The sequence below is a fragment of the Microtus pennsylvanicus genome, chromosome 6 (assembly GCF_037038515.1).
Source record: "Microtus pennsylvanicus isolate mMicPen1 chromosome 6, mMicPen1.hap1, whole genome shotgun sequence".
NCBI lineage: Eukaryota > Metazoa > Chordata > Mammalia > Rodentia > Cricetidae > Microtus > Microtus pennsylvanicus.
The window spans coordinates 104952086-104962398 of NC_134584.1; the positions used below are offsets into that span (position 1 = coordinate 104952086).

Here is a 10313-nt window from a genome sequence, read left to right on the forward strand (position 1 = left end):
TCCAGTCCCAGTCTTTGCCACACCTTTTGCATACTTCAGAAGGATGGGACATTCTGTTTGGATTATCTCTAGAAAAATCATTGTTTCTAAGAACATTTTTGACAACAAATCCCTTTCATATGTCTTTGTTTATCACAATTGAAACATCAGACATTTTGATTTTTCTTCAAATTTCTAGAAATTAGTTCTTTTGCCAAAGCAGCACCAAAAGTATTAGATTCAATATTAGCCATATTTCCAATCCATTCACCTATGGGTGCTGCTCTTGCATTTCAAGACATAATTACCCTTTTCCATTCTGAATAAGCATTTTCAACAGTGAAAGACTCGATTAATGCTTGGCTAACTTATGGATCTGATATCCTTCTATTTGCAGCTGAAGTTAATCAGTGAAGGCTTTTTTGAGACTTGTATAATTTTAGTAAATGACTCAGACCTCTTTATTGATTCCTCAACCTTGTCCTAATAATTCAAAACTGCTATATTATAATGAATCAAATGTGATCACCAAATGTAAACCTTCTGTCCAAATTAGCATACTGGCATTCACCAAAAAGATAATCTTGGGAAATTTCTATACCTCTACTCCTACCTGTTGTTCTATGACCTTATCTTCCTCTTTACCGCTGTTGTCTATTGTAGCTTAGGACTAGCTTCCAATACTGCTTTAGTTAAATATTTCCAATCTTGTGGAATAATTAATTCTGTTCCAAATTGCCCATGAATTTAATATCTAATTCACATAGAGTGAATGCATCACATATGAAATGACTGCTTCTTATCCAGATCTCCAGGATTACAATCACCTTCTGCATGGCCTTAGGGATGATGCCCATCGCCTGGTGGTTGTTCTATACAGTAACTGGATAAACTAAAGCGCAGAGGGCCATGGGGCTGTGCAGCAGTGACAACTAATATTTAACAAGTTGACCCACTCGATGTAGTTGGAGAGTCTTACTTGGCAAACTCAACACACCAGGTGTTATTGGGGACCCCTTCTTGGCAAAGCTGGGAGGATATTGATTGTGAACGGCTGGTTGTTTTCTGTCTGTAGCTTTCTTAGATATCACTGCTATGCCTCCCTAATAAGAATAGCTGTGGCATTCTTTCTACAGCCCTTTGGTGGTGTGTTTTACACTTATTGGGCACACATATAGCTGTAGATGATCTAGAGGATGATTCGGTTTAAGTTATATAATATTGATGAATAGAAATAATAATTCTCAGCCACAAAGACAGCTAACTTTAGACTTCAGAGCAGATTCAAAGCAGGCTGGTTGCCCCTAGAGACTATAAATGGTTGCCGCTAGAGACAAATACACACAGTCATTTTCCCAGATGTTCCTATGTTGATTTAAAGCTAAAACTTGAAACAACTTTAGTCTGCACATAATCCCAGTCTCAGTCTCAAGGCCCAGCTAATTAATTGTTATTGTTAAGTCTTGACATCCAATATCATTTTCATTTAAAAATATTTTATTAGTGTTTATTTTTATCTACTTTTGTTATTCTTTAGGTTTCCCTTTGAGAGGGGATGCTACAAACCTGAGGAGCATATATGTAGAAGAATCTAGGGAATGAGTGAGATTGGGATGCATGGTTTGGGGTCCCAAAGAACCAATTAAAGACAAAGATAAAAAATAAGAAAAAGGAAAATGGAGAAATGCTTATGTGAGAGTTGGAACAAATAAAAATTAATAAATAGGTCATGTACCATCCAGATGACCCCATATGCTCATAATCCCCTATCTTTCCTGACACAGGGCACTAAAGCTCTGTGTGCTTCCCCTGAGCCCCCTTTAGCTCCTGGATCTTCTGTGGCAGAGTCTTCGTCCAGAACTGCAGCTTCCTGGCCTTCAGGACTTGGCCCACGGCAGGCTGGATGTCCAGCTGCAGGTACTGCTCATCATAACCCAACTCAGGCCAGTACGGTAGACCATCGCTGTTGGGGTTCCTGTGGATGTGATACCAGCAAGGGAAGGTGAGGTCACTATGATCCAAAGCCTGGTTCCCCAATTTGTGTCAGGGTAGTGGATGAGCAGGCTGAGGATCTGAGGTGACACATGGACTAGTGGGGTACTGATATAGAATATAAGGGTCACCCACCAGTGTCTGGTCCATTTAAAGCCAGGGAAGTTGTCTAGTTTTGTGTTCCTTCTCAAATGGAAAATCTAGAGAACAGTACCAGAATACTGTGACTCACCCACCAGGCCTCTGTGGGATGAGTAGTAACTGAAAACAAGATGGTGTCTGCCTAAGTGTGCCCTGGGTTGGAGAGGACTATGACAGAAATAAGGACCTATGCATTCTGATGAGATACATCCACCTGAATGGACACACAGCCATAAGGACGTTGAGGGCGGGGACATGTTCTCACCCATGTCTTGCAAAGTTGGCCCAGTACTTCATCATCCTCCTGTTCAGCAACTTCTCCTCCTCAGTGAAGTCAACTGCAGAGAGAAGGAAACAAGGATCCAAGTTCTATCTACCTCATGCAGGTGCTAACTCAGGCTCTACTATGTCTGTCACAGCCTGACACTGAACCCTAGGCCTGGTATATACTCTTTTCCCTCAGCACTCAGAACCCAGCATCCTTCCAAGCCTCTGCTTGAATTCTCTCAGGTTCATTCCTTCACTCCTACCCCAGTGTGCTCTCATTCCTTCTAGCACAAGCTAGACTAGGAAAGGCTCATATTCTAATCTTGGTATAGGTTGTTGTTTTCAGCTCAGAAAAAGGTGAACACTTGATCCCATTCTCTCCCAGAGCCTCAGTTTCCCCAGCTGCACTGAGAGTTTAGCAATCCCTCCAAAAGTTGTCGGGGGCTCCATTCAGTTCAAGGAAAACAAGGAAGATTTACCTTTCAAGCCACAGAAGTAGGAGCCAAAGATAAAGGCAACATGATCACCATGGTCAGCCCTCACGTGGGATGGCCTGACGTCCTTATGCTTGATGTAGCTGGGCTGATGCTGGAACTCATAGAAGTAGACGGGAGCATGGGGACCTGGGAGTGAGGACACATGCTGACATAATGATTTCTCACACCGAGCTTTTCTGCCTAAACTTTGCTGACAAGAAACCTTGTTCTAAATTTATCTGGAATCACAGTTGAGCTGTGATTTTTATGCTGAAGCTTTGGCTATGGGATACATTTTACTCAACAGTGACCCTAGAATTCTTAGATGAGTAGTTTTGACAAGACACCAAGTGTAACTGACATGTTTTTGTTCCTCTCTGGACCTGGATAAAGAGTCACTCCTTTAATTAGGTATAAGGATTTACTGAGGTAAGTGTCTTAAGTGCCTGGTATCAGAGACTTGGTGAAGACATGAGCCAGGTCTGGGAACTACATAGCCTACATGGGACTCATGGATCTAGAGCTCCCTGTGTCTTGGTCTTGTTACAGATGTACTCACGCTGAAAATGTGCTACTTGGAGTGCAGGGATCACAAACATGACATCTTCCATCAACTCTCTGAATTGTGCTTGCAGAGTCTGGGGGTCCTCCACATCCCCCATGTACTCTTCCATTAGCAGGTCACTCCATTCGGGAGACAGCATCTACACCAGGAGGAATCAGAAAGAGTATTGCAGGGAAGGCCCTTGGATAGATAGGCTTTAGCCTCTTAGTAAGGAATGTGGCCTGGTTTGAGACAGGAAGTATGAAGAAAGATATAAGCTTTGGGTGAGTAACATAGAAACATACATAGACATTAGCCTTTATTTCTGGGTGTGGCATCTGAGAAGAATGTATAGGACCCCCCTTAATCTAGACAGGAGTCAAAGTCTCTCACCATCTGTGTTGCTGTGCTCTTCAGAACAGCTGCTAGGTTCTCTTTGGTTATGTTCTTTATGACATGATCAAGGCCCTTCGTCTGAAAGGCAGAGGAGAGTCTTAAGAATAGGATGGGTTGGACTGAGATTAGAGTATTTCTGAAATACCAACACCCTCCACTTGAGTTTAGGTCCCCAGGGACTTAGAACCAGGTCTCACCAAGGGTATTACCCAGCCACACTCGTCACTTTCAACACCAATGATGCTGGGGACAGGATGAAAATCCCCAGAGGCCAACATCTCTTGAGGGTGCCTAGGTAGGAACGTCCCATCCACCACACCAGGGATCAACCTGAAGACCTATGGGGCATTAAGAGTCAGTGCTGAAGATCAATCACATAAATATTCTGATGCCCACTAAATAGTCACATTATTTCCCCATTTCGTGTCTCAACTCAGGATGCTATGCTCACTCCAGAAGAAACTAGACTTCAAAACTAGCCTATTTGTTATTTCTACACAGTGTACTAAAAGGACAGTTAACTATGGGGACAAGTTAACTGGTTCCAGTAGTAACAACTGGGTATCCCACATCCTGGTGACCAGGTCCTCCAAGCCACACAACTCTCTCAACCTGGTTGATAGCCAGAATCTCTGCTTCAGTCTTCTCTCGTAGGCAGTGCACCATGGCCTCTGAGTCCTTGGCCTCACATCCTGATAAGTTGGCTACCGTCTGTTAAGAAAAAAATTTAGTGGTTGGTTCATCCGTCCCAGCATTGAGCAGAGTTTCTGGATTTCAAGTATCTGTCATTGCTCTTAAATACCACATCCTCCTGTTTATTGTGTATGAAAGGACTTAAGTAGAATTATTCACTTTTTTTTGCTCAAAGGTTATAAACAGGGATTATTCTACCATATTTATTTTCTAATTGTTGTATTGTTTGTTTTTGTGCGTGGTATTCGTGTGTGATAATAGGTATGGAATGCCATGTTTTGCCTATGAAGGTCAGAGGTCACACTTGGATATCACTTGTCACCTTACCTCCTGTTTGCATTTTCCAGTTTAGCTGGACAGTGACCTTCCACGGATTCTGCTGTCTCTTTTTCCCATCTCTGCATAGGAGCACTGGGTTACCTGTCACATAATACCACCCCTAACTTTCTGTGGGCTCCAAGAATTTGAACCTATGGACTCACACTTGCATAGCAAGCGTTTTTACCAGCTGGCCCTTACTTACCTTCCTTACATGTGTCTTGGATAATTCTTTTTGTCAAATTGACATGAGTCAGGATCATCTCAAAAGAGGAACTTCAACTGAGAAAAATGCCTCTATCAGATGGGTCCCAAGGCAAGTTCAGGCACTTTTTAGATAAGTGACTGATGGAGGAGGGCCCATCACATGGTGGGGAGCACTCCTCATGGGCAGGAGTTTTGGGTTGTGTAAGAAAGCAAACAGAGGAAGTCATGGGTAACAAGGCAGTAAGCAGTGTTCCTCCCTGGTCTGTGTTTCAGTTCTGGCTTCCATTGACCTGCCTGAGTGTCTACTCTGATGTCCCTTCAAGATGGACAGACTATAAACTGGAAGATGAAATTAATCTTTTCCTTTTCAAGTAGCTTTTGGTCATGGTATTCAACACAGCAATAGGAAGCAATGTAGGAAACCATGAATATGTGGTTTTGCCAATGATGGAAGCCACTGGGCACAGCTTTTCTATCATATGTCATACTCAGCACACATGAAGCAGAGGGTATGGATTGTAAATTTTATGTCTCTCAGAAATTATTGGAAAGAAGCTATTTCCCATAATCCTTCTTTCCCCACTTAACAGAATATTAGAGAAGAGAGGCAAGGGCTGAAGCAGCAAAGTAAGGACTGAGATTGTAGAGGGCACTCACTGTGTAGACCTCCTCGGGTGTGTCAGAGATAAGGTCAGGCAGCAGGGCCACTCCACTCTGCATGATGGCTCTGTGGAAGAGTCCTTTGGACATAGGGGACACCATATGTGAAGACACACTTGTTCCTCCTGCTGAAGCACCAAAAATAGTGACCTGGCCAGGGTTGCCTCCAAAGTAGGCAATGTTCTGCTGGACCCAGCGTAGGGCAGCCACTTGGTCCAGGTAACCCCAGTTGCCTGTGGCGTGTCTGTCTCCAGTGCTGTGAAGTGGCAGGGACAGAAATTACAGGTCTGTCCATGCTCTACTCAGACCCCATTGTCCAGCCCAGTCCCAGGCTTACCTGAAGAAGCCGAGGATACCCAAGCGATACTGGATCGAGACCATTACTATATTCTCAGTAGCTGTTAGTTTGGATCCATCGTTCATGGAAGCCATTCCTACAACCAGTCCACCACCATGGATCCATACCATCACCTAGAGAAATCAACATGGATGCCAGGAGGCCCACACCCAACCCAAGCTCCACTGGACTGCCTACTAGATTATCATCTGGTTTGCCTCTGTGCAGATCAATTTACATATTGATCTCCTCAGGATTCCTGGACATGGTCCACTGATGGAACACTCCAGGCCTATAAACATATTTGTATTCCTACTTCCCCATCAGGAAATCTCAGCATAGATTAACGACCCTATATCTACTGCAATGTCATCATCATTCTCAGACCCATCAAAGTGGAGCAAACAGGAGTGTCTCCATGTGTGTCTTTCCTGATTGCTAATTAGAAGAGGCATCAGTCCCATTGGGGCAACAGATAACCTGCAGCTGAACATTTTGGTGATGTCAATATGCAGCCCTTGGGCACCCTCCTGAGTGGGTCTTCCAGGTTCAAGTTGGCAGAAGAATTCCTGGTTCAATCAAAGACCTAGAGTCACTTACCTCTAGAGCCCCAGAGCTCTGAGTCACACACACACAGGTTTAAGCAGCTCAACATGGATGGGATGACCTCCTTCTTGATCCCAATAAATTAAGACTACTAACCAGGATCTAAACTATAGGGGAGCTCAGAATTACTTTGTCCCTTCCAATCTTCCAGAGAAAGAAACATCTTCTCTCCCAGCTGACACAGTCTGACACTCACAGGTAAGTTAGAACCTTCACGGGCATGAGCTGGTGTGTAGATGTTGAGATACAGGCAGTCCTCAGACATAGATGAAGGAGGCACGATCAGATTCATCTCCTTCGCACCATTCAAACTCATTATATCAGTCTGTGGACACCTGGAGAACATGGAAGCCCGTTAGTCCCAGACATGGGATGATCAAACCTAGATCTTAGTCTGAATTTTCTCTCAGCCACCTTTAGCTACTGCTTTCCATGATTTCCTGCTAACATCTGGCCCCTCTCTGAAGTCCCTTCCTACCAAGGTAAAGGCCACCAGCCCTGTGGAAATAGGAATGGAGCAGTACTTTTAGGGATGCCTCTGGTTGGGCTAGAATATGGGGAATATGGGGACTGCTGCCATGCTCTATGAGATGGTCGCCTTCCTGTACTGACAATCATCCTTTCTGTGCTATTTAAATCCTCATGTGGAGGTTGGTTTTGACTGTTGACTGACACAATGTGGAATCAGCTGGGAAATGAATCATAAAGAGGGATGGTCTAGATCAGTGGTTTTCAACCTTCCTAATGACACACTAGAAGAATTCCTCATGGTGTAGTGACCCCCAACCATGAAATTATATTGTTGATACTTCACAAGTGTAATTTCGCTACTGTTATGAATAATAATGATATACAAGGTATCTAATGTGGGCTCTGGGGCTTTGGATCCACAGGTTGAAAACCACTAGTCTACAGCCTGTTTGCCTTCAGGCAGGCCTGTGGCAAATTATCTTGATTACCTTCATTGAGATAGGAATACCTGCCTATTGTAGGAGGCACCGTTCCCTGGGAAAGGGTCTCTGAACTGCCATTTCTCACAACACTCCATAGCTAAGGGGCCTCAGGGGGAGTAAATTGCAGTGACCCTACAGGTGGCTTAGTAATGGGAATTCCCAGGAAGGTGTGGACACCAACTTCACTGTCTTTCACATGGACAAAGCTTCCTCTCACCCGCCCCGTGTGTTTGTGCTCCTGATGAGGCTGGCTGAGTCCTGACCTGTAGGTGGAGAGATGCCACATGGGGAAGATAACCTGGGTGCTCTCAGTTCAGCTTTGGGATGTGGAGATGAGGCCTTCTCAGTTACCTGGGGCTGGAAACCTTGTCCACTGACCCTCTTGAAAACTGACAGGACACTTTTCTAGTCAACAAGGTGATAGGCTGAGAGCCACAACAACAGGAAACAGAACACATCGGCCTTGCTCAGGCCGGACTGTGTGCCTTCAGGGGTGTAGGCATGGAAATTTGGTTGGGTGGGGCAAATCTCTTATTGCAGGAGAAATGAGGGGAGCCAATAACCAATAAGCTGGGCACACCGTTGCTGCAGGTTCTGCTCCTCCCCTGCCTTCTTGGATAGACAGAACACGGCATCTGAAGTCCTTCTGGAATGCCAGGATCCCTGTCCTTGAACACTGAGTCGCCATAGGGCAAATATCCAATAAGCAGGACATCTGATATGCAACCCCTTTGTGGGGTTGCAACCCCCAAGTTGAGAACTAGTCTAGATCCCGTTTGTTAGTGGGCAGGCCTAGGGCAAATTATCTTGATTACATTTATTCTGAGAGGAATGCCTGACCATTGTAGGAGGAAACAATCTCTGGGTAGGGGATTCTGAACTGTGTAAGAATAGAGGGAGGGGCTGGAGAGATGGCTCAGAGGTTAAGAGCATTGCCTGCTCTTCCAAAGGTCCTGAGTTCAATTCTCAGCAACCACATGGTGGCTCACAACCATCTGTAATGCGGTCTGGTGCCCTCTTCTGGCCTGCAGGCATACACACAGACAGAATATTGTATGCATAATAAATAAATATTTAAAAAAAGAATAGAGAGAGAATGTGAAGTTTTAACAGGCATGCATCTGTCCTTTGGGCTATGTTTATGATTGGGGATGTGATCGACTTCTTAAGCTTCTGCCTCTGTGGTTTCCACCTATGGATGGTTATAACCTGGAATTGCAACCCATAGTAAAATCTTTCATCACTATGTTTCTTTTGTCATGATACTCTACCATAGCCAAAGAAAACAAACTAAGACTTTTGGGACTGGGGTTCAGTGCCTACATAGGATCTATAGGGATGAACAGACAACACCATAGGGTAGTGAGACATTCTCCATCTCACTCCAGACTCTCATGGTACCTCCTTCTTCCACATAGTCTCTTCACAGTGGAAAGCAGGTGCACCTGTTCCTTAGACAATAGCACCTGGACGGTGGATGGTCACAGTGACCGTGAAGAATGGCTTTAGTCTCTGCTCCTCACTGAAGAACCTGCAGCTAAGTCCCTATAGGCATCAAGCTCTGACCCAGGATCCTGGCACCGTTGTTCCCCTCGAATCCTTAGCACATTCCTCTGAAAACTGCATGGGAGACGCTCTCAGGACAGAAGAACACTGCTATAGAGCTGAGATGGAGGAAGCACAGCAGTGTGGCCTAGAGCTCAGGCCTGAAGTCCCCTGGGCCCCAGAACTTACATGGCTGGCTCAGAGGTTGCATCTCTTACACCACTCCACGGCTCAGGGGGTTCAGGGGGTGCAAAGCGCAGTGGTCCCACAGGTGGCTTGGCAAAGGGGATTCCCAGGAAGGTGTGGACACCAACATCGCTGTCTTTCACATGGATGAGGCTTCCTCTCACCTGCCCTGTGTGTGTGTTCCTGATGGGGCTGGCTGAGTCCTTGCCTGTGGGTGGAGAGAAGCCATCAGTTGTGACACTTGGGAATTCCTACCTCATCATCACTGTGGTACATGGGGAAGGTAACTTGGGTCCTCTCAGTTTAGCTGTGGCATGTGGAGATGAGGCTTTCTGTATTTCCTAGGGCCAGAAACCTTGTCCTCTTAAAAATTGTCAGCAAAGAGTCAGGTTCAGAGCTACTTGGGATTATGAAGGAACTATTGCCATTATCCAAGGTCACTAGGAGCTCCACCCATAACCACACATGGAGGAGGGACATGTCCCTTCTGCTCTTCTGTCCCTTCTGGCTCCCCATCTTAGACATCTGATCCTCCATGTGCCATAGGGCCCATCCTGTGGGCTTTGGTGTGGGCATTAGAGGGTGCTCAAACCCACACTTTCATCTGTCACCTCCACCAGCTCCTCCCTCCCTGGTGCCTTCCCTCCCACAAGCTCAGCCTCTGACTCTGCAGAACTGGGCAGCTCTGGCCCTGGTCCTTCTGCTCACCATGCACGTGGAGGAGGAGAAGCAGGAGCCCACAGGCCACAGCAAACAGCCAGCTAGGAAGTCTACCGAGTGGCATGGTTGAATCCCAGGCCTAAGTCTTTGCTGCTACAAGATGACAGTCTCACAACAACAGGAAACAGAACAGATAGGTCTTGCCCAGGCAGGAATTTATACCTTTTGGGGTGCAGGTGTGGAAATTTAGTTGAGTGGGGCAAAGTTCTTATTGCAGCAGAACTGATTAGGTATAAGTCAACAGGGAATCAACAGTCAGCAGGCAGGGCAAAGCCACTCTTCAGTTTCTCCTC

At 45.5% G+C, this 10313-nt stretch overlaps 1 protein-coding gene across 4 annotated transcripts; it reads right to left on the bottom strand.

Annotated features, from left to right (window-relative positions):
• Nucleotides 1-1767: 1767 nt before the first annotated feature.
• Nucleotides 1768-10084, bottom strand: LOC142852358 (liver carboxylesterase-like). 4 transcript variants are annotated; one of them, XM_075977076.1, is made up of 12 exons: nucleotides 10009-10084; nucleotides 9304-9508; nucleotides 6813-6951; nucleotides 6011-6144; nucleotides 5671-5929; nucleotides 4408-4506; nucleotides 3993-4133; nucleotides 3793-3873; nucleotides 3415-3559; nucleotides 2859-3002; nucleotides 2378-2450; nucleotides 1768-1954 (listed from the first exon to the last, which is right to left on the bottom strand). In XM_075977076.1, the coding sequence occupies exons 1-12, from the start codon at nucleotides 10082-10084 to the stop codon at nucleotides 1768-1770; spliced, it is 1683 nt and encodes a 560-aa protein (XP_075833191.1). The 4 variants fall into 4 exon arrangements, with proteins under 4 accessions (XP_075833191.1, XP_075833192.1, XP_075833190.1 ...); XM_075977077.1 differs by having other exon boundaries at nucleotides 3793-3862; nucleotides 3985-4133; XM_075977075.1 differs by having other exon boundaries at nucleotides 9304-9496; nucleotides 9991-10084.
• Between the last annotated feature and the right edge of the window lie 229 nt (nucleotides 10085-10313).

Bases quoted from the DNA above. Each gene is read 5' to 3' on its own strand.
- LOC142852358 (XM_075977075.1), bottom strand. From the start codon at position 10,084: ATGCCACTCGGTAGACTTCCTAGCTGGCTGTTTGCTGTGGCCTGTGGG. The intron at 9,497-9,990 runs GCCAGAGCTGCC...GCAAGGACTCAG, and splicing joins TGGTGAGCAGAAGGACCAGG to CCAGCCCCATCAGGAACACA. The intron at 1,955-2,377 runs GTGAGAACATGT...TCACATCCACAG, and splicing joins GCCAACTTTGCAAGACATGG to GAACCCCAACAGCGATGGTC.